Source organism: Hyperolius riggenbachi, chromosome 2 (assembly GCF_040937935.1).
Source record: "Hyperolius riggenbachi isolate aHypRig1 chromosome 2, aHypRig1.pri, whole genome shotgun sequence".
NCBI lineage: Eukaryota > Metazoa > Chordata > Amphibia > Anura > Hyperoliidae > Hyperolius > Hyperolius riggenbachi.
The window spans coordinates 542,594,405-542,618,744 of NC_090647.1; the positions used below are offsets into that span (position 1 = coordinate 542,594,405).

At 46.3% G+C, this 24,340-nt stretch overlaps 1 protein-coding gene across 1 annotated transcript in view; it reads left to right on the top strand.

The window, feature by feature from the left end:
- Positions 1 to 23,733, top strand: part of AKAP10 (A-kinase anchoring protein 10) — an 89,089-nt gene extending 65,356 nt beyond the window's left edge. Inside the window, exons 11-15 of the mRNA XM_068270766.1 lie at positions 3,064 to 3,173; positions 6,107 to 6,189; positions 8,548 to 8,600; positions 9,367 to 9,462; positions 18,813 to 23,733. Coding sequence (XP_068126867.1) covers positions 3,064 to 3,173; positions 6,107 to 6,189; positions 8,548 to 8,600; positions 9,367 to 9,462; positions 18,813 to 18,818 — 348 coding nt within the window. The 3' untranslated portion in view covers positions 18,819 to 23,733. The remainder of the gene's footprint in view (positions 1 to 3,063; positions 3,174 to 6,106; positions 6,190 to 8,547; positions 8,601 to 9,366; positions 9,463 to 18,812) is intronic.
- The last annotated feature ends 607 nt before the right edge of the window (positions 23,734 to 24,340 follow it).

Consider the following 24,340-nt stretch of genomic DNA (forward strand, 5'->3'; position numbering starts at 1 on the left):
GTCGTTGGGATAGAGTTTAAAGGTTTTCGTTGGTATACGATTCTCACAGAAGTTGATGTATGAAGTAACATTGTCGGCCCATTCGTCCAAGTTTGGCGATTCCAGGGACTGCCAGTCTGTGCATTCGAAGCAGGCCTGAAGTTGTAGCTTCGCTTCGCTTGACCACACTTTGGAGGATTTAAGGACCGGTTTCGATGTCTCCAGGCGTCTCCTGTAAGTTGGTATCAGGTGGATGAGGCAATGGTCAGATTAGCCTAGAGCTGCCCAAGTGGTGGCTTTGTATGCATCCTTCAGGACCGTGTAACAGTGGTCCAGTGTATTGGCATTCCTGGTGGGGCAGGTGACATGCTGGTGGAAGCGGGGGAGCTCTTGGCGAAGGTTGGCCCTGTTGAAATCGCCCATGACGATGAACAGTGAGTCCGGGGGGGCCGTCTACCACTGCGTGACAGTGTCGCTGAGCTCGCTCAGGGCATTTTTTACCTCCGCATCAGGTGGGATATACACACCAGCGAGAATGAAGGAGGAGAACTCCCTGGGTGAGTATGACGGTCTGCAATTTACCAGAAGGAGCTCTAGCTCTGGTGTGCATTTCTTTGCAAGTACGATGGAGTTGGAGCACCAAGCAGAGCTGATGTAAAAACAGATGCCTCCCCCTTTCTTTTTCCCGGTGAGGGAGCTGTCACGGTCTGCGCGGATGAGGCTGAAGCCTGGGAGATGTAGTACGCTATCAGGGATGTTATCATGGAGCCATGTTTCGGTAAAGCAAAGAATTGGGGTGTTTTTGCCAAGTTCGCGTTTGTCCCCGAGGAGTCTCAGTTCATCCAACTTGTTGGGGAGGGAGCGGACATTTGCGAGGAGGGCTGCAGGGATGGCTGACCGCAGGCCCTTCCTCTTCAATCTCGCCCGTGCGCCCGCTCGACAGCCTCTGTGTCGCCGGCTTGCGCGGGGTTCTAGCTCGGGGGCAGTGATTTTCTGGATGTGGCTCCATACGGAGTTGGACAGGAATCTGTCCTCTGGGTGTAGGGCTACTGTATGTTCCCATGTGAGGAGCTGTGCCCTAGAGTAGGTGGTACGTGGGGGGTGCCTCGTGGGATCCATGGGTGTAGGACCCACTCAGTGGGAGACAGAGTGGCAGTGCAATACAGTGACTAGCATCAGTTAAATAGTTAAATTAACAGACCATATGTCACAGTGCATTTAATAACAGTCCATATGCCACAGCGCAGATTAATAACAGTCCTTGTGCCACAGTGCAGATTAATAACAGTCCTTGTGCCACAGTGCAGTTAAATACCAGTCCGTCCGCCACAGTGCAGTTTAAATGGATAGATAACGGACCATATGCCACCGTGCAGTTAAATAACAGTCCATTTGCCCCAGTGTGGTTAAATAACAGTCCGTAAGGATCAGGTAGTAGATCTCTTTCACAGCCCATGTGCAGGTTAACAGTCCATATGCCACAGTGCAGTTAACAACAGTCCATATGCCACAGTGCAGTTAAGTAACAGTCCGTGTGCCACAGTGTAGTTTACATATTAGATAACCAGACCATATGTCACCGTGCAGCTGAGAACAGTCCATTTGCCCCAGTGTAGTTAATAACAGTCCATGAGCCACAGTGCAGTTAAAATAAACAGTCCATGTGCACCAGAGCAGTTACCTAAACAGTTCATATGCTCCAGTGCAGTTTAATAACAGTCCATAAGCCATATGCCACAGAGCAGTGTGCCTCTAAGCTGGAGCAGAAACATGTGGGGAGCGGGCACATGGAACATATCACCCCCATTTGTAGCTTGTGTAGTGGCAGTGCAGGGCTGGGGCTGTTCAGCAGACTCTTACAGGACAGGGGGCAGCAGCAAGTGTGTAGGGCAGCAGGCTTACCCGAAATGAGCAGGCGATGAGGAGCCTTGTGGAGGGAAGAGGGGTGCTGCGGCTGCCGGGTGGCATGGAGTTCCCCTCAGGCGGTAGAGATTTAGCTGCGCCCAGCGGTGGAGTTCCTTCCAGGCAGTGAAGGTTCCTTCCCAGCAGTGGAGATTCGCTGTGGTGGGGTCTTCTCCCACATAGGTGGCCGAGGTCCCGGTATCCAGCTGGCGGTATCAGAGCCTCCCTCCCTAAATGCTGGGTCCCGCCGAGAGAAGTAGTCCACGTGGTGAGCACGTGGGAGCTAGGAGCGGCGAGAGCAGCGGCCCGCAGCTGGAGGCGGAAGGGCTGCGCTGCGTACCAGGCACCAAGGCTGGAGACCAGCCTGAGAAAGCAGCGCTCTCTGTGATCGGAGAGTCCAGGAGACTTTGCGGCAGGTGAGGACCCGGGGGCACCGCTGCAAAATCCCTCTGATGGCGCCGGGATGAGGAGCGGGATCGAGCAGCAGGATGGGGGCAGGGAAACCGGAGCCAGACCGTCTGCAGCTGCAATTCCGTGGCGGCAAAAAAACTGCACCTGCATCTACACTTAAAGGTACTAAAAACTATCCTATATCTATACTATCCTAAAAGCTACTAAACCTATCCTCTCTAAGCTATCCTAAAAGCTGCTAAAAACTATCCTAAAAGCAACTGAAACTAAAACACAACGACCGACTCTACTAAAAACTACACACAAAAAACCCCACTAAAAACAGCTAAAAAAAAACAACGAAAGAGGAAAAAAGGGGGAGCTGTGTGCCGAGGCAGCCTTCACCAGCGCCATCTTGATCTTGGTGCTCCTGCACAGTCAGAAAGAGTGAGTCACATTCCACAGTTGTTACATTTTATTTTGCTTAAATGTATCTATCTAAACTTCAGCTGTGGGGAGCAGTTCTCTCCGGGAACTTTAAAGCTCTGTGTGTAACCCTTCCAATGCTGGTCTAGTAAAAAAAAAAAAAATGCTGGTTGCATATAATATGATTGTAAATAATGTTTTAGAGCAAAGTTGAAATGCAGGGTTATATTCCGCTTTAATATTGTGAAAAAATAAGATTTTATTCATTGCTATTTGCGCTACAGTTCCTCTTTAATCTGTGTGTAATATTTACCAGCACTGGGTGTGTCTGTAGATTTCAGTAACCTGTTCCTCCCTCTATTTCAGGCTAATGTCAAGAAAAGCAATGTAAAAATTCTCAAAAATTTTGATGAAGCAATAATTGTTGATGCTGCAAGCCTGGACCCCGAGTCACTTTATCAGCGGCATTATGCAGGGTAAGAACACGTCATACAACAACCCTTCTCATCGTAAAATGTAATCTGTGACAGGCTATGTACACCACAAGGCATTTAGGACTCTTTCACAGTAGGAGCTGATCCGTGCGTTTTGATAGATCACTCCTAGGATGCGGTAAGTGGGGTAGTCTATTGACTTTCATGTTATCTTTCGCATTAGACAAAGCGTTCCAGAGCGTTACATTGTAACGCTTCAGGGGGCTTTTAATTGTCCGCTGCTAGAGTTTTCACGTTGGGTGAATTAGAACTTGCATCGCTGATCAGCGGCGAAGGGCAACTTCCCGACGTCACACCGTAGGTCGTAACGCATGCAGGAAATCAAGTTCGGGCACGCATTGCCTAGTGTGAAAGAACCCTTAGCAGACGGGCAGATCCTCAAGGTACCCATACATACATCAATGCCACAAACAGATCATTCACTTTCTGGTCAGAATCTGATTGGATTGTGAATGATTCCTTCCATACACAGCATATCGATTGTGAATCAGTTGATTTCAGCAACAAACAACATTTGTAAAGTGATAAAGGGAGGGGGGACACCAAGAGCCCAATAGTGTGATATTGTATAGATGATAATAAATAATGAGTAATATAACAATTTAATACTCACAAACCAGGGTTACCATTAGGCAACCACTGTGAAGGCAGGTGGGGAGATTAACCTGACCCCACTCAGGATTAAAAGTCGCTCTCTGTAGATGGGAAGAAGATGGGTACAACCCTCCACCAAGGGTGGACTTAGCAATATGTAGAAGCTTTCCAGAGGCGCCAATAGAATAAGTCACTTAAACGAGCTTAAAACCGATGGGGCAGTGGTGGGCCTATCCCATCCATGCAGACAAAGCAAACAAGAGAAGGACTGTGGCATCAACAGTCAAACAACAATTTATTTATACTCCACAGTAAAAATAGGCAACGCGTTTCACGGGCTCAATCCCGCTTCATCAGGCTAATCAAAAAGGAGCATACAGCTTATCAGCATCAAAACCACACTGAGCGCCTCTGTCGTTTGTAAAGTGCTTTTCTCCCTTAGGACTCAAAGTGCATAAGCATGGCTCAGACTGGTAATTGGTTTATTGGTAAATTTTGGTACAAAGGAAGAATTCTACAAGTCAGCAAATAACAGGCTAAACGGGAGGCTTTTCAGTCTGGATTTGAATAACTCCATGTGTGGGGTTGTCTTTACTGGAGTGTGGTAGGGAGTTACAAACAGTTGGGGCAGCATGACAGAAAGCTCTGGCTTCAAAGGTTTTGAGGTGCACTCTGGGAGTGACCAGGTTTATGGATCCGGCTGATCTGAGGTTTTGAGAGGTGTGGTGCCGTTTCAATATGCAGGGCCCAAATTTTGTAGGGCTTTGAATGTCAACAGTCCAACAGTTTCAGCAGGAAATGTAACTGAAAATCGTTTGAACTGCGGCATTGCAACATTATGGACCGTCGGTCAACTGCCACTCCTCCACTACCTCCATCGATCTGGATTTTTTTCTGTCTGATCTATAATTTGGATCAATTTTCAGCAAAGGTGGATTCGAAATTACGAAGGTTGTGACATGCTATGCTTTCGATTTTCGGAAATCGACCAGGCCTGCTTTATCACAATGTAGAAGGTACCGATCCTTGTTGTAGTGTCTGTGTGGATACAACATATCTCCAGATATTTCCATCACCCTAATGCAGTGCAAGTACTGTATATGGCCCACTGATCAGCCATCAGTCAAATCCCCCCCCCCCCTCCCCAATCCAAGTAAATCTTCTGTCCATCCAGATGGATTTTAGGTCAAAATTGAATGGACACAAAAATATGGCCATCATGATCCTCACACCCATAACAAGAGTAGCCACAAAAACGCCTGATCTGGAGTATAGTCCCCTGTATCGCAGAAAGGGAAGCTTAGTAGTTGGGGAGCCCCCACTGCAGTCACAGGAGCTGCTCCCACCAAGTTACGCCCCTGGTCAGCACGGACTTGCGTGTGCACAGTATGGCTCTGCTGGTCTTCAGAAGTACCTGGGGAAGGGAGCACTTCCGAGGACTACCTGAAGAGGGCAGAAAGTGTATTCAACCTGCAGGCCAAACCATTTGAATGGTGGGACAGTGTTGGAGTGAGTGGACAGAAAGAGGACACAAAATGCTCTATGCTGGGATCCAGGGCTTCCTTTTCTTAGGTGAGTATCTTTTTATTTATTTATTTATTTTTGTGTCTTTACATTGAATACTTTACCATGATTGCACAAATAGTCCAGCTGGTGTAATATGCAGACCAATCAAAAGCTGCTGCTTTTGATTGGTCCACTTTCAAGCTCCAAATACTTGCATACAATTTGCACCAACTCCTAATCAGCATCTCGTTGGCTATCTCTATCTTAAAGGATGACTGAAGTGAAAAGAATATGGAGGCTGCCAATTTTATTTCCTGTTAAACAATACCAGTTGCCTGGCAGCCCTGCTGATCTATCTGGCTGCAGTAGTGTCTGAATCACCCCAGAAACAAGCATGCAGCTAATCATGTCAGATCTGACAATGTCAGAAGCACCTGATCTGCAGCATGCTTGTTCAGGGGCTATGGCTAAACATATTAGAAGCAGAGGATCAGCAGGACTGCCAGGCAACTGGCGATCCTACCAGCCTCCATATTCCTCTTGCTTCAGTTGTCCTTTAAGCCTGGTACACACATCTAATTTTGATTGGCTAATGATTTGTCCAATGTCAGCACTTCCATGTAGTTTGAGTGAATACTATGAACAGACTGTATAAGTAAGCGAAGTCTATGGGCCTTCATACTACATGGAGATGGTAAAATGAATCAGTGATGGCCCAATTAAAATTGCATGTGTGTTTGCAACCTTACTGACAGTGCCACAGTCGTTCTTTACTGTAAATTTTCTTTAATCTTTATTTTTTTCTTTATTTGTAGGAAAATGACTTTTGGGACAGTTAGTGATCTGGGACAGTTCATCCGAGAGTCTGAGCCCGAGCCGGACGTGAAAAAATCCAAAGGTGATTGCTCGTTTCGTGCTACGTTTTTCCCTTCTTACAGAACTGGATGCTAGTCTACTTCAGGGGCTCAGCAGGAAACCTCATGGGGAACAGTTCTCCAGTCAAAGCACCCTCTACAGCACAAAGCGTTGTGATTGGCTGAAGAGTATGGGCGTTGTTTACTACAACCTATTGGAAACCAGCAGTTTGAGAGGGTACCGCCCACCCAATCACGTTAGCGGAATTTCCCTATGAGGTTTCCTACTAGAAAGGTAGACTAGCGCCCAGATCTCTACTGAACCATACGATGCAGCACTTCCAGCACAGCTGGGGACTCCCTAGTGAAATCCAAGAGAGATTCAGGACTTCGCCTGGATAGATTGCAGATTTTGCTTTAATTCACATCACAAAGACAGCAAGCACAACGTTTCGATTATCCTGACCTTCATCAGGTGCTGCTGACCGAAACGTTGTGCCAGAGCTGGGACAAGTTCCTCCAGCACCCAAGGCTGAGACACCAAAGTGCGCCCCCCCATTCCTCCCACCCCAGCCATCACACACTGATTGCAATTAGACCAATAGGTGCCCCAGGGCTCCCAACCCCACCAACACCTTAATATCTAGTTATTTGGGTTGCAGTCACTACCATTTATCCCCTTTTCTTATTTCTCTCTGCTTCAAACACAATAGGGGAATGATGGCTGAGTGAGTTGTGCTCCCCCCTCCTACACTGCGCCCTGAGGGTGGAGCCTCTTTCGCCTCTGCCTCGGCCCAGCCCTGCGTTGTGCTTGCTGTCACTGTGATGTGAGTTCAAGCAAAATCTGCAATTTATCCAAATGGAGTTCCTGTTCTAGACTCCCTGGGACATATGAAAATACACTTTATTTGCGATTGAGTGCAGTTTACATTCCCACAAAGCAGACACCAATGGATGGAAAAAATGTGCATCAGACATTGGCACGTATCCATCTGGCATAATGTGCATCTGGCTGAAATTCCCCTTGCTATTTTATTGCAATTGGTAGCCACTCTTAGCTGGACCAATCAAAATCAAGACAAGACACAGAATGATATATATTGTGCTTTTCTCCTGGCGGACTCAAAGTGCCAGAGCTACAGCCACTAGGGCAAGCTCTATAGGCAGGGGCAGTATCCGGGAGTCTTGCCCAAGGTCTCCTTACTGAATAGTTGCTGGCTTACTGAACAGGAAGAGCAGAGATACGAACCCAGGTCTCCTGTGTCAGAGGCGGAGCTCGTAACCAGTACACTATCTAGGAAGTCAACAGGAAGTTATTCTGATTGGACCAATTCCAACCTGCATACGGTTTGTATGGAATTTGCATGTAAGCTGGAATTACAAGCCTCTCATTAGCCATCTCTCCCTTGGTGCTGTCATGTGACCATGTCTCACTGCTTCTTCCTGTGTAGGTTAAGACAAAAAGTGAGACTTGATATCTTATTAGTAACCAGGGCACTTTCCAAGGTGAATTTATGGAAATACTGTGATAGTCTCTTTTATGTCATGTATTGCGGACCCAAAATACTTTACATTTTAAAGCGGACCTGAACTCAGAACTACCTCTATGCTCTAACAGATACGCAATGGCATAATAACCTTTACAGAAAAAACATTTTTGTTACAGCTTACAGAACTCCTGCAATAAATATGTAGTGTCTACTTCCTGCTTTCATGGAAGCAGACAAAGGGTCAACTTCCTGTGTTGACAGATTAACTGTGTCTGCCGAGACAGCAACATTTCTAAGCTGACACAGCTGGGAGATCAAATTATACTTGTGATTAGTCATGGATGAGGGGAAATTAGGCTCTTCTCTCTAAAAACACAAAGGGTGCTTTTCTCTGTTTTCCTTGTATCCTGTGAAAGAGTTCAGGCCCACCCTTACCACTTAAGGACCAGGGCTGTTTTGAATGATCTGTGCTGCGTGGGCTCCAGCCCGCAGCACAGATCGTGTAAAAGGCAGGGCGATCAGACTTTCCCCCCCCCCCTTTATTCCCCACTGGGGGGTCTGATCGCCGCTGCTCCGTGAGGCCGAGCGGGGGGGATCCTCAAAGCCCCCCTCGGCAGCGCGATTCCTCCCTCTTCTTCCCTCCCTACCTCTCGCTCCATGGGCGGCGCAGGACGGTGATGCGTCCTGCGAAGCCTCTGATAGGCTTCAGCCTATCACACGGCGGCGATCCCCGGCCAATCAGAGGCCGGGGATCGCCGATTTCCTTTACGGCGCTGCTGTGCAGTAGCGCCGTATTGATGTAAACAGCAGGGATTTCTTCCCTGGTGTTTACAATTAGCCTGCGAGCCGCGTTAAGTGTTTAAGAAATGGCATTGTGTGAATGATTATAATGGTGTATCTCTTGTGTTTCAGGATCAATGTTCTCACAAGCAATGAAGAAGTGGGTGCAGGGAAGCACAGATGAGGTGACTATCCCCATTTCTATAACGCTGGCTTGATGCTGATTCTTAGCTGTGTGGTCGTCTCAGTAATTTATCGGTTTCCAGAAAGCTATTTTTAGTCTCCTAATAGCGTCAGATCTCCCGGAGTATTTTAGGAATGTGAGATTAGCCCCGCCCCTTGCCAGCCGTGTGACTTTATTCCTCCTTAATCTTCGTGACCTCATTTTACAGATTAAAGAGGAACTGTAGTCAGATTAACACAATGAATAAAATTGCTTATATTGTTTACAATATGCTTGCACATTAAAAGATCCCCCCCCCAAATTATACTCTGATATCGATCACATTCTGGTTTCCCAGAATGTTCTTAGGGAAGAATTCCACATAGTAAACAGCCTAGGCTAAGCCTCATTAGGAGGTGAGAGCTACATACCAATATACAGCATTTTAAAACATTAATATGCAGTTGTATTGAAATAGTCATCGATATTTCACATTGTGTTTTGATCAGTGCGATATAATAAATTATTAATGGGGTATAGATTTTAGAGGGGTAGACAAACAATCATGAAAACATGACATGGAAGTGCAAGAGGAAAATGCATGTAAAATGTGGGTGTCAAAAGGTTGACCTATCCGCTTTGATACACAGTATATCCTTTTGCTGTAAGGCAGAGCCGGCAATCCTGTTTTATCGTAATGTAGTCAGTAACAGAACTATGAAAACGATCGCTGATTGGTTGCTGTGATGTTATGCTGTAATCTCATGTTGGCATTCCTCTGTCTGTAGGCTCAGGAAGAAATGGCTTGGAAAATCGCAAAGATGATCGTCAATGATGTCATGCAACAGGCACAGTGGCAACCACCACCCGACAAGACGACAAAGGTTAGTGTCACCATTGGTCATATAGTCCCCTACTGCTGCTATATTATATTATAAAACTAACTTCTTGCCTCATAAATGGATTAAACTGATATAAACTTTACAGGTAGAGATGATGGTGATCTCTTTCTGTTTAAAGTGCACCTGAGACAAAAAGTAAGAAGATTTTTACTTACCTGGTGCTTCCTCCTTCCCCCTGTTTGCTACCTTGCTGTCCTCCCAGCCACTGCTGGCACCTGTAAACTCCTCGACCTAGCCAGTCGGGACTACTGCACATGCACAGTCCCAGCCGCACACACCCCCGATCACACCTCTATGGATGGGAGAGCTCTGCGCAGTTTATTAAGAGTATGACTGCACTTCTTCAAAATGCTCCTGGCAACAGTGGCATGATCAAGGGGTGCGCACAGGCGAGGCTGAGCATGCGCAGTGGTCCACAACCCAGCTGAATTGCAAACTCCATAGCGGTGCAAGAGAATGGACCGGACTGTCATGGAGGGAGCTATCGGACTGCAGGGGGCTGGAGGCTGGAGGAAGTTAGTAACCTGAACTGAGCCTAAATTTTAAAACCTTTTACACATCTGGGGATTATCCCCACCCCTTTAGTCCGTGAGGTCCCTGGATGTCCTCTGGGTCACCTCAATTCTCCCTCTGGCGGCTCATTTTTTTCACGATCCGCGCATAGGAGTGCAATCGAGATGGGGGCGCGGACCGGGCCACGCATGCGCAGTCATAGAGACTCACGTTTGGGTCTTACATGTACAGAAAATGCCAGCGGGAGAACCGAAGAGAACCAGAGGATGATGAGGGACCTCACAGACTGCGGGAAGCTGGTAGAAGCCCCCCCCTCCCCCCCCCATTCCTTGTAAGGGTTTTTAGCCTTCCTCTGGATCAACTGGGATACGCGAGGTAGCAGGCTAGTGTTGTACAGGTAGTCTCGGGTTAACGAACGAGATAGGGACTGTAGGCTCGTTCTTAACCTGAATCTGTTCTTAACCACTTAACGACCGCCTAACGCCGATAGGCGTCAGCGGGTTGTTAGTGGTATAGCATGGAGCGGCCTTTCCATGCCAGTTCACGGAGGCTGTCTCCGTGAACAACCGGAGAGCCGCCGATTGCGGCTCGCCAGCGAACTGTAAACAGGCGGGGAAGAAATCCCTGCAGTTTACATCACACGCCGTGACGTAGATCGGCGATCCCCGGCCTCTTATTGGCCGGGGATCGCCGGCATATGATAGGCTGAAGCCTATCCTTCAATGCGCAGGACGGATATCCGTCCTGCGCAGCCCATGGAGGGAGAGGGAGGTAAGGGGAAGGAGGGAGCGCCGAAAATGCTGCGGAGGGGGTCTTTGAAGAGCCCCCCGCAGATCGCAAACAGCCGGCGGCGATCAGACCCCCCCAGCAGGACATCCCCCTAGTGGGGAAAAAAGGGGGAAGTCTGATCGCCAAGGCTCAATCCTGATCGGTGCTGCGGGCTGGAGAGCCCACACAGCACCAATCACTGCAGAAAGCCCTGGTCCTTAAGTGGTTAAAGAGAACCAGAGATGAAGCACCCTCTTGTATTTTACCTTATAAATCAGTGGGCACATGACAGTAAACACCTAACCTGCTCTTTGTTTTACTGTTCTCTCTTTAATCTGACTGTTATCACCTCTGATAAGAATCCCCGACTGAGCACTCAGTCTAGCTTTGCTACTGAAAGATTATAGCTGAGTCTGTCTTCTCAAGCCCAAGCCTGCCCCCTTGTGGCTCTGCTATAATGACTCAGCTATAATTATTCCCTGCAAAGCCAGACTGAATGCTCAGTCTAGGATTCTTATCACAGCTGATAACAGACACTTTTAGCAGTGAGGATGAAACAGAGAGCAGGGTAAGTGTTTTCTCTAATGTTCTTACTGATAAATACACAAGGCTCAATCTCTGCTTCGTCTCTGGTTCCCTTTAAGTTGGAACACTGTGCTATCTCTGTCCCCTGTACCTCCTCTATGCCCCCCTGTGCCTCCAGTGTCCCCCTCTGTGTCACCTCTGCCCTCTGTACCTGCTTATACAAGTTTAACCACTTGAGGACTACAGTCTTTCTAACCCTTAAGGACCAGGCACTTTTTTTCCACTCAGACCACTGCAGCTTTCACGGTTTATTGCTCGCTCATACAACCTACCACCTAAATGAATTTTGGCTCCTTTTCTTGTCACTAATAAAGCTTTCTTTTGGTGCTATTTGATTGCTCCTGCGATTTTTACTTTTTATTATATTCATCAAAAAAGACATGAATTTTGGCAAAAAAATGATTTTTTTAACTTTCTGTGCTGACAATTTTCAAATAAAGTAAAATTTCTGTATACATGCAGTGCGAAAAATGTGGACAAACATGTTTTTGATAAAAAAAACCCCATTCAGTGTATATTTATTGGTTTGGGTAAAAGTTATAGCGTTTACAAACTATGGTGCAAAAAGTGAATTTTCCCATTTTCAAGCATCTCTGACTTTTCTGACCCCCTGTCATGTTTCATGAGGGGCTAGAATTCCAGGATAGTATAAATACCCCCCAAATGACCCCATTTTGGAAAGAAGACATCTCAAAGTATTCACTGAGAGGCATAGTGAGTTCATAGAAGATATTATTTTTTGTCACAAGTAAGCGGAAAATGACACTTTGTGACAAAAAAAAAGAAAAAAAAAAAGAATCCATTTCTTCTAACTTGCGACAAAAAAAAATGAAATCTGCCACGGACTCACCATGCCCCTCTCTGAATACCTTGAAGTGTCTACTTTCCAAAATGGGGTCATTTGTGGGGTGTGTTTACTGTCCTCGCATTTTGGGGGGTGCTAATTTGTAAGCACCCCTGTAAAGCCTAAAAGTGCTCATTGGACTTTGGGCCCCTTAGCGCAGTTAGGCTGCAAAAAAGTGCCACACATGTGGTATTGCCGTACTCAAGAGAAGTAGTAGAATGTGTTTTGGGGTGTATTTTTACACATACCCATGCTGGGTGGGAGAAATATCTCTGTAAATGACAATTTTTTCATTTTTTTTACACACAATTGTCCATTTACAGAGTTATTTCTCCCACCCAGCATGGGTATGTGTAAAAATACACCCCAAAACACATTGTACTACTTCTCCCGAGTACGGCGATACCACATGTGTGGCACTTTTTTGCACCCTAACTGCGCTAAAGGGCCCAAAGTCCAATGAGTACCTTTAGGATTTCACAAGTCATTTTGCGGAATTTGATTTCCAGACTACTCCTCACGGTTTAGGGCCCCTAAAATGCCAGGGCAGTATAGGAACCCCACAAATGACCCCATTTTAGAAAGAAGACACCCCAAGGTATTCCGTTAGGAGTATGGTGAGTTCATAGAAGATTTTATTTTTTGTCAAAAGTTAGCGGAAAATTGATTTTTATTGTTTTTTTCACAAAGTGTCATTTTCCACTAACTTGTGACAAAAAATAAAATCTTCTATGAACTCACCATACTCCTAACGGAATACCTTGAGGTGTCTTCTTTCTAAAATGGGGTCATTTGTGGGGTTCCTATACTGCCCTGGCATTTTAGGGGCCCTAAACCGTGAGGAGTAGTCTGGAAATCAAATTCCGCAAAATGACCTGTGAAATCCTAAAGGTACTCATTGGACTTTGGGCCCCTTAGCGTACTTAGGGTGTAAAAAAGTGCCACACATGTGGTACCGCCGTACTCAGGAGAAGTAGTATAATGTGTTTTGGGGTTTATTTTTACACATACCCATGCTAAGTGGGAGAAATAACTCTGTAAATGGACAATTGTGTGTAAAAAAATCAAAAGATTGTCATTTACAGAGGTATTTCTCCCACCCAGCATGGGTATGTGTAAAAATACACCCCAAAACACATTGTACTACTTCTCCCGAGTATGGCAATACCACATGTGTGGCACTTTTTTGCACCCTAACTGCGCTAAAGGGCCCAAAGTCCAATGAGTACCTTTAGGATTTCACAGGTCATTTTGCGAAATTTGATTTCCAGACTACTCCTCACGGTTTAGGGCCCCTAAAATGCCAGTTCAGTATAGGAACCCCACAAATGACCCCATTTTAGAAAGAAGACACCCCAAGGTATTCCGTTAGGAGTATGGTGAGTTCATAGAAGATTTTATTTTTTGTCACAAGTTAGTGGAAAATGACACTTTGTCAAAAAAAACAATAAAAATCAATTTTCCGCTAACTTTTGACAAAAAATAAAATCTTCTATGAACTCACCATACTCCTAACGGAATACCTTTGGGTGTCTTCTTTCTAGAATGGGGTCATTTGTGGGGTTACTATACTGCCCTGGCATTTTAGGGGCCCTAAACCGTGAGGAGTAGTCTTGAAACCAAATGTCGCAAAATGACCTGTGAAATCCTAAAGGTACTCATTGGACTTTGGGCCCCTTAGCGTACTTAGGGTGTAAAAAAGTGCCACACATGTGGTACCGCCGTACTCAGGAGAAGTAGTATAATGTGTTTTGGGGTGTATTTTTACACATACCCATGCTAAGTGGGAGAAATATCTCTGTAAATGACAATTGTTTGATTTGTTTTACACACAATTGACCATTTACATAGCAATTTCTCCCACCCAGCATGGGTATGTGTAAAAATACACCCCAAAACACATTATACTACTTTTCCTGAGTACGGTGGTACCACATGTGTGACACTTTTTTGCAGCCTAGGTGCGCTAAGGGGCCCAACGTCCTATTCACGGGTCATTTTGAGGCATTTGTTTTCTAGACTACTCCTCACGGTTTAGGGCCCCTAAAATGCCAGGGCAGTATAGGAACCCCACAAGTGACCCCATTTTAGAAAGAAGACACCCCAAGGTATTCCGTTAGGTGTATGGCGAGTTCATAGAAGATTTTATTTTTTGTCACAAGTTAGTGAAAAATGACACTTTGTGAAAAAAAACCAATAAAAATCAATTTCCGCTAACTTTTGACAAAAAATAAAATCTTCTATGAACTCGTCATACACCTAACAGAATACCTTGGGGTGTCTTTTTTTCTAAAATGGGGTCACTTGTGGGGTTCCTATACCGCCCTGGCATTTTACGGGCCCAAAACCGTGAGTAGTCTGGAAACCAAATGTCTCAAAATGACTGTTCAGGGGTATAAGCATCTGCAAATTTTGATGACAGGTGGTCTATGAGGGGGCGAATTTTGTGGAACCGGTCATAAGCAGGGTGGCCTTTTAGATGACAGGTTGTATTGGGCCTGATCTGATGGATAGGAGTGCTAGGGGGGTGACAGGAGGTGATTGATGGGTGTCTCAGGGGGTGGTTAGAGGGGAAAATAGATGCAATCAATGCACTGGGGAGGTGATCGGAAGGGGGTCTGAGGGGGATCTGAGGGTTTGGCCGAGTGATCAGGAGCCCACACGGGGCAAATTAGGGCCTGATCTGATGGGTAGGTGTGCTAGGGGGTGACAGGAGGTGATTGATGGGTGTCTCAAGGTGTGATTAGAGGGGGGAATAGAAGCAAGCAATGCACTGGCGAGGTGATCAGGGCTGGGGTCTGAGGGCATTCTGAGGGTGTGGGCGGGTGATTGAGTGCCCTAGGGGCAGATAGGGGTCTAATCTGATAGGTAGCAGTGACAGGGGGTGATTGATGGGTAATTAGTGGGTGTTTAGGGTAGAGAACAGATGTGAACACTGCACTTGGGAGGTGATCGGACGTCGGATCTGCGGGCGATCTATTGGTGTGGGTGGGTGATCAGATTGCCCGCAAGGGGCAGGTTAGGGGCTGATTGATGGGTGGCAGTGACAGCGGGTGATTGATGGGTGGCAGTGACAGGGGGTGATTGATGGGTGGCAGTGACAGGGGGTGATTGATGGGTGATTGATAGGTGATTGACAGGTAATCAGTGGGTTATTACAGGGGAGAACAGATGTAAATATTGCACTGGCGAATTGATAAGGGGGGGTCTGAGGACAATATGAGCGTGTAGGCGGGTGATTGGGTGCCCGCAAGGGGCAGATTAGGGTCTGATCTGATGGGTAACAGTGACAGGTGGTGATAGGGGGTGATTGATGGGTAATTAGTGGGTGTTTAGAGGAGAGAATAGATGGAAACACTGCGCTTGGGTGGTGATCTGATGTCGGATCTGCGGGCGATCTATTGGTGTGGGTGGGTGATCAGTTTGCCCGCAAGGGGCAGGTTAGGGGCTGATTGATGGGTGGCAGTGACAGGGGGTGATTGATGGGTGGCAGTGACAGGGGGTGATTGATGGGTGATTGACAGGTGATTGACAGGTGATCAGTGGGTTATTACAGGGAAGGACAGATGTAAATAATGCCCTGGCGAATTGATAAGGGGGGGTCTGAGGGCAATCTGAGCGTGTAGGCGGGTGATTGGGTGCCCGCAAGGGGCAGATTAGGGTCTGATCTGATGGGTAACAGTGACAGGTGGTGATAGGGGGTGATTGATGGGTGATTGATGGGTAATTAGTGAGTGTTTAGAGGAGAGAATAGATGGAAACACTGCGCTTGGGTGGTGATCTGATGTCGGATCTGCGGGCGATCTATTGGTGTGGGTGGGTGATCAGTTTGCCCGCAAGGGGCAGGTTAGGGGCTGATTGTTGGGTGGCAGTGACAGGGGGTGATTGATGGGTGATCAGTGGGTTATTACAGGGAAGGACAGATGTAATTAATGCACTGGTGAATTGATAAGGGGGGGGGGGTCTGAGGGCAATCTGAGCGTGTGGGCGGGTGATTGGGTGCCCGCAAGGGGCAGCTTAGGGTCTGATCTGATAGGTAACAGTGACAGGTGGTGATAGGGGGTGATTGATGGGTGATTGATGGGTAATTAGTGGGTGTTTAGAGAAGATAACAGATGTAAACAATACATTTGGGAGGTAATCTGACGGCGGGTTTGCGGGCGATCTAATGGTGTGGGTGGGTGATCAGATTGCCCGCAAGGGGCAGGTTAGGGGCTGATTGATGGGTGGCAGTGACGGGGTGATTGATGGGTGATAGGTGATTGGCAGATGATTGACAGGTGATCAGTGGGTTATTACAGGGAAGAACAGATGTAATTAATGCACTGGCGAATTGATAAGGGGGGGTCAGAGGGCAATCTGAGCGTGTTAGCGGGTGATTGGGTGCCCGCAAGGGGCAGATTAGGGTCTGATCTGATAGGTAAAAGTGACAGGTGGTGATAGGGGGTGATTGATGGGTGATTGATGGGTGATTGATGGGTAATTAGTGGGTGTTTAGAGGAGAGAATAGATGTAAACAATGGATTTGGGAGGTGATCTGATGTCGGATCTGCGGGCGATCTATTGGTGTGGGTGGGTGATCAGATTGCCCGCAAGGGGCAGGTTAGGGGCTGATTGTTGGGTGGCAGTGACAGGGGGTGATTGATGGGTGATTGATGGGTGATTGATGGGTGATTGACGGGTGATTGACGGGTGATTGACAGGTTATCAGGGAAGATAGATGCATACAGTACACAGGGGGGGGGGGGGGGGTCTGGGGGGGGGGTCTGGGGAGAATCTGAGGGGTGGGGGTGATCAGGAGGGGGCAGGGGGCAGGGGGGGGGATATAAAAAAAAAAATAGCGTTGACAGATAGTGACAGGGAGTGATTGATGGGTTATTAGGGGGGTGATTGGGTGCAAACAGGGGTCTGGGGGGTGGGCAGGGGGGGGTCTGAGGGGTGCTGTGGGCGATCAGTGGGCGGGGGGGGGCAGATCAGTGTGTTTGGGTGCAGACTAGGGTGGCTGCAGCCTGCCCTGGTGGTCCCTCGGACACTGGGACCACCAGGGCAGGAGGCAGCCTGTATAATACACTTTGTATACATTACAAAGTGTATTATACACTTTGTATGCGGCGATCGCGGGGTTAACATCCCGCCGGCGCTTCCGTATGGCCGGCGGGATGTTACGGCGGGTGGGCGGAGCCAGTTGCCGGGGGAAGCGCGCGTCATCAATGACGCGATCGCTCCCCCGGCATGCCTAAAGGACGCGCCGCCTGAAGGCGTATTGCGGTCCTTTAGGCGTCCACTTTGCCGCCGCCCATGGGCTGTGGGTGGTCGGCAAGTGGTTAAAAGCCATTTTTCCTTAGAATTTTTTTTAAATCGATTTTCCAAAAACTACAAGTCCAATTTAAAAAAAAATGTTTTGACTTGTTCCTATGGAAACACAGAATCCATGCCGTTCGTATTGGCGGGTCGTTCGTAAGTCGGGGACTACCTGTACTTTATTTTCTGATTGAGCTCAATGGCCTCAATTCTGCTAGGATTTTCAAACAGATTACCTCATGTACGGTAATTTACCTCATGAGGTAATGACATTTAGCAATTCTGGTAGATTTTAGTCATGTTTTACCTCATGCCGTAAATAAAATGTAAAGTAAATTATGAGGTAATTCGTGAGGTAATTTGCTATAATTTTACCGAAAGTAGCTATTCTCATGGAAATTAGGGGGCATGTTGGCACATAATTTACCAATCAGTGTAAGACCTGCCTGTACCTGGAGGTAAAGTCATTTTGTATGCATTTTGTAGTTTTTACTGGAGTTCCTATTGCTGTTTTATTGGAGTTCCTATTCAGGCTGCGTAATAGAAAAGAATAGTAGAAATAAAACTCCAAATATTTACTGGATTTTTTTTTTTATAGGAGATGCCTATAAATATACTTTTCAATAGGTTGTTACATAATCAAATACACCTTCCGCCCCTCAAAAAAAAAAAAAAATTTCCAAAGACTATCCTAACTTATGGAAGACAATTAAAGACTAATATAATTTATATACTGCATGCTTACTGCTGAAATGCCGCGCGGTTTTCCGCACTGTATGCATTTACCGCACGTTTTACCACATGTTTGGAAATGCCTTTCAGAATTGCTAAAAAAAATAAATAAAAACAATAAATAAAATTTTAAAAAAAAACCTCATGAGGTATTTTACCTACAAAAAAGGTTTAGGGCCCGTTCAGACTGCACGCGTTTCCAGCCGCGTTTTGGAAATGCGTGCAGGAGGCCGACACGCACGACATCAGACAGTGCATAGAGTGCACTGTCTGATGTTCACACTGCATGCGTTTCGGACCTGTGCGGTCCGGGAACGCATGCTGCATGCAGGTTTTGTCAAAACGCGCGGCTGTCCCATTCACTTTTCAGTGATGGGATCAGCCACGCAACGCGCACAAACGCGGATGGTGTGCGTTCGTACGTGTTGCGGTCTGGACGCATGGCCATCCGCATTTGCGATCTAAACGGGCCCTTACCTCACATAGCTAACAGAATTGAGGCCAATGGATATGTGTTTTTTTTTTTTTTTTTTTTTTTTAAACCAAAACTATGTAAGTTGCTATTGTATCTGTCTTGTTCCCTCTGCAGATCTGAGATCGTCGTACACGCCTGGCTGTCCCATCCTCTTCTGCCTGCAGCGATACGGACTATTCCTCTGCACTTGTGCAGACGCACTGTTGTTCTATCTTGTTGAAAAAAAACTCAAAAGCAATGAATCTGATATCATTGAAGATGCGGCCTGCTGGGGCTCATGAAGAGATGTACAACAAGCTGGACTGAGCTATTCACCTAGGCAAAGACCAGGAAGAAATCTCGTGTACTTTGCAGCGACGTGCAGAAGCACTTAAACCAAGATGAAGGTGACCTACGTATATATGAAGTGTGACTACAGACCTCCAGGCTGAAGATACTCCGTAAGGTTTAACTAGCATTTCTCATCATCGGAATAGCACTAAACGTGTGCAGAACTCCTTACAGACTTGAGACGTAGGGGGCGGTGCCCACAGCAGCCAATCAGATTTCCCTTATTTCTCTGTAACACTTAGATGGCATGTCTGATGACTGTGGACTGTGGGCTGCACTGGTTTTCGCTCCCCAGGACCACGACTTACCAACGCGAGAAATTTTCCCACTTAACGGATTACACTTCCAGTACATAATCATGTTAAAGGGCAACTATCATAAATCATAAAATTTAAAATACATGTATACACCTAAATATATTTCTCCCTGAGTAAAATGAGCTAGAAATTACCGTTCTCCTATGTTGCTGTCACTTACAGTCAGCATTAAAATTCTGATAGATCTGACAGGATTTGGACTAGGTTATCTCCACACGGGGGATTATCTTGGTTTACTTTATTCTTTCAGAGTTTTTTTTCCTGGAAAGGCCTATAAGATGTTGGCATGCCTGCCTACCAATTTGCACATTATTTTGGCAGTTGGACTGAGCAATTTCTGTTTAGTAAGTGCTTTTGAAAATAAAGAAAACGCAGAGAATCCCCCATGAGGAGATGGACTAGTCCAAACCCGCCAGTTCTGTCAGATTTCTACTGCCTGCTGTAAGTGACGGCAACATAGGAGAAAAGTAATTTACATTGCATTTTAATGTGGGACAAATGTACTTACCCATAAATATGTGCACATATGTATTTAAAATTTTACATGATAGTGGTCCTTTAAGAAAAAAAAAAAAGAAGAAAAATATTTGTCATGGTATAGCCAAAGAAAAAAAAGACAGTTGTGCTGACACTTTTTGTGTGTATCTAGGTTTTAGATGTTTTACTGTTGCCATGAGTGACTTCCTCAGTTAAAGGGGAACTGAAGAGAGAGGTATACTGAGGCTGCCATATTTATTTCCTTTTAATCAATACCAGTTGCCTGGCAGCCCTGCTGATCCTCTGCCTCTAATACTATTAGGCAAAGCCCCTGAACAAGCATGCAGCAGATCAGGTGTTTCAGACTTTAAAGTCAGATCTGACAAGACTAGCTGTATGCTTGTGTATGGTGTTATTCAGATACCACTGCAGAAAAATAGACCAGTAGGGCGGCCAGGCAACTGGTATTGATTAACCTCCTTGGCGGTAATCCCGAGCTGAGCTCGGGGTATGCCGCCGGAGGTCGCCGCTCAGGCCCTGCTGGGCCGATTTCCATTCTGAAAAAAGCAGCACACGCAGCCGGCACTTTGCCAGCCGCGTGTGCTGCCCGATCGCGGCGAAAGAGGGTCCCCCCAGCCGCCCGAGCCCAGCGCAGCCGGAACAAACAGTTCCGGCCGGCGCTAGGGGCTGGATCGGGCGGCTCTGACGTCAGGACGTCGACTGACGTCCATGACGTCACTCCGCTCGTCGCCATGGCGACGAGGAAAGCGAAACAAGATAGGCCGCTCATTGCGGCCTATCTTGTTACTTTCGATTGCCGGAGGCGATCGAAAGTACGCTTCCGGAGCGCCCTCTAGTGGGCTTTCATGCAGCCAACTTTCAGTTGGCTGCATGAAATATTTTTTTTTTAAATTAAAAAAAAACCACATTGCAGCCTCCCTGGCAAAATAAATAAACCGCCAGGGAGGTTAAAAGGAAATAAATATGGCAGCCTCCGTATACCTCTTACTTCAGTTCCCCTTTAACATTCAAGCAAATCTGTAGTGAGAGGAAAAAAGTCATATACTTGCCTATGGAGAGGGAAAGTTCTCAATCCTATTGAGCCTCCCCTGTGCCCTCTCGCTTTTCACGTTCTCTCACTAAGCGCTCCTGAAGATGGGCGTCTCCACAATGTGCATGTGCAAGAGTGCTCTTGCACAGTACAGAGCTGCCTGTCTTCAGGAGCAATCAGGTACATGAGTGCTTCCGAGGGCTCATGGAGGTATATATGACCATTTGGTCAATTAGCTGTGACAGCGATCAAGAACAGATAGGATAGGATCCAGAGTCTTCCCTTTCCAAGGGTAAGTATCTGACTTTTTTTCACTTCAGTTTTATTTTAAGGAACACCTGAACTGAGACGAATATGGAGGCTGCCATGTTTATTTCCTTTTAAACAATGCCAGTTGCCTGGCAGTCCTGCTGATCTTTCTAGTCAGTAGGGATTAAATCACACACCTGAAACAATAATTCAGTTAATCTTGTCAGACTTGTCCTAGACATCTGTTCTGCATGCTTGTTCAGAGTCTATGGCTTAAAGTATTAGAGACAGAAGATCAGCAGGGCTGCCAGGCAATGTGTATTGTTTAAAAGGAAATAAACATGTCTGCCTCTATATCCTGCTCACCTTTGGTTCCCTTTAAAGTGTACCAGAGCTGAGTGATAAGTTTTATACATACCTGGGGCTTCCTCCAGCCCCATCCGCTCTGACGCCACCATCCTCAGCCTTCTGCAGCTCCGGCACCGGGTCCCGTAACTTCAGCCAGTTGCGGCCAGTCTGCTGGCTGCTGGAGAGATACGTAGAGAGCGCACTTCTCTTGCGCAGAATGGCCCCGACTGGCTAAAGTTACAGGACCCGATACCGGAGCTACAGAAGGCTGGGCACGGCAACGCGGGAGCGATCCGAGCGGATGGGGCTGGAGGAAGCCTCAGGTATGTATAAAACTTTTGTAGTTACTCGGCTCTGGTTTCCTTTAAAGTGAATGGGAACCGCATTTAAAACAATGAGACAGATACTTACCCAAGGAGAGGGAAGGCTGTGGGTCCTATAGAGCCTTCCGGCTCCTCTCCTGGTCCCCTCGTTCCAGTGCTGGCTCGCCCCCGGTAGCAGTATGTGACTAAATTAGTCAAATACTGCTTTACCCGGCCGAAGGAGGTTTCAGAAGTCTTCAGGGAGCCCGAGTGCTCCTGAAGAAGGGCGGCCCTGTACTGCGCCTGCGCAAGCACGCTCTCTTGCACGCTCATGCCTGTGCAGCCTGAGCACACGGCTCCCGAAGACTTCCAAATACCCTTTCGGCGGGTGATTGAAACGGGGGGGAGCCAGCACAGCATAGAGAGCACCGAGAGAGGAGACGGAAGGCTCTATACAACCCAGAGCCTTCCCTCTCCTTAGGTAAGTATTTGCTTCATTTTTCTTAAAATGCGGTTCCCATTCACTTTAAGGAAAGATCATTGTACAGGCACTCTGATATATGGAGATGGGAGAGAACAGGACTAGCATGAAGCATCAGCCAAGCATTGTCCAATGTGGCCGACTGCATGATAGAAGGCAGTTGACTTTGGAGCTTACCTGCTGAATATAGCTAGCCACTGCTGAATTTGATTGGTCTGTTTCCAAACTGCATACATTTGCATAAATTACAGATTAATTGGCTTCTTATTGGCTGTCTCTACTTTGGTTTCATGAGACCATGGGTGGTGCTGTCATACATTGCTCTCTTGATGGCTTTGGTAGCTGCATAGAAGTGACATCTAAACTGGTCTCGTCTGCTGGTGGGTTGTGGCTTCAAAATCACTGAACACCCTACACATATATAATCGTCATAGCTGTACCAAGTTTGATTAGGATTTTTCCTTGGCCCACCTACCTCTGTCTCTTGCAACCCAAGAATCCCATCTGTACCAATTTTCTGTGCTCTCCACACCACATCTAGACTTCTTTGTGGTCTCCAGATGGCAATGCTATTTTATGAACACATCATCTTGGATAAGTAAACAGGGTAGACCCCCAACACTATGATGGCACAACTCATTGTGCCTCCTTCACAATGTCCTTTGTTCATCTTTTCGGAAAAACCTCTGGCATCTACACTGTTGGTAAAACTGGTCCTTCTATTACCGTTACATTGTAAGTGTTTTCGTCTAGGTCTAACGTGTGTCAGCACATGATAAAACATTGACCGTAAAAAAATTGATGATTGCTCAAAGGATGAATTTTGTTTATAGGCATTTTTTATATTAAAGCTGCAATTCCATTTAAGGAAAACTTGTTTAGAGAGAGGAGAAGGAATCCGTAATGGTGGTTTTCTTGAATACCTGTGGATGGACACTGTTTGGACCAAAGCAGTTGGACACCTCGGACATTGGTCAGCATCTCTAAAACGGACATCTCTCGAGAACATGAAGGACACGATGCACCAAGACTCCACAACGATTCAGGACAAAGAGCACCGCTCTAAATGCAACACTCCGTTACAATGCTGTCATTTTAGGGAGAACACGCTCTTCGGAGAAGAGACATCTCAGAGGGCTTGTTACTTGTTTGTATGTTTTGTCCTTTTTTTATATATAAGCTTTCTTTTTTCCCCTCTAGAAATCACTTTATGTAAGGTTATGTAAAGTTTCCAAAGACGGAAGCCACACTGATTATCTAGATAACGTTCTTCAGCTGCGATTGGTGAAACTCCCCCTATGTATCGTCTGGTAATATACAAAACAAGGAGGCTGTGTAATAGCTGTTTTTGGTACTATGTACCTCACCCATGACCTTCTCATGTCCAAGTATTCCTGTACTTAATCATTCATCTATTTAAATGTGTTAAATTGAGAATATATAAGAGAAAAAAAATATTAAAAGTGTTGTCTATCCTTTTCATCGTGTCTTGTGTATGTTTGCTTTCCAAGACTGTTACTCTCTATGGCATGTGTGCCTATATCTATAGGGGTGTGCTATTATAGCTGTGTCCTCTTTAGCTGAAATGTGAGGGGATTGTCATCTGAACACCAGTCCCATTTCAAGATTTAAAGGACACCTCAAGTGAGAGGGATGTGGAGGCTGACATATTTATCTTGTTTTTAAGCAGCAGGGACAGCCATACTATCCCATGACAATAAACACATATATGTAGATAAATACTTGTTCTACTTACATAACAGATATATTGCACTGTCCACGTTTTGATTTCAGTAAATGTTATAGAGTAAATAAAGAGAAAACTGTTACAGGCATTTTCCATCTTTACTGCCTCTGACTGGAGCTAATCCTGATGTCATTTCCTCCCTTACTTTTTTTTTTCCCTCATAGAAACTGCACTGTCATATCTAGCGTGTTTTATAAACACATGTGCACAACATAGATTGTATTTCAGCAGCTTCTGCAAAGGGTTGAGGTGTATTTCCCTTCTCAGCCTCGTTTCACACTGAACTGCCCTCAGCCAATCCGTGAGAAGCAGGAGTGTGGGAGGGAAGATAACAAGCTTC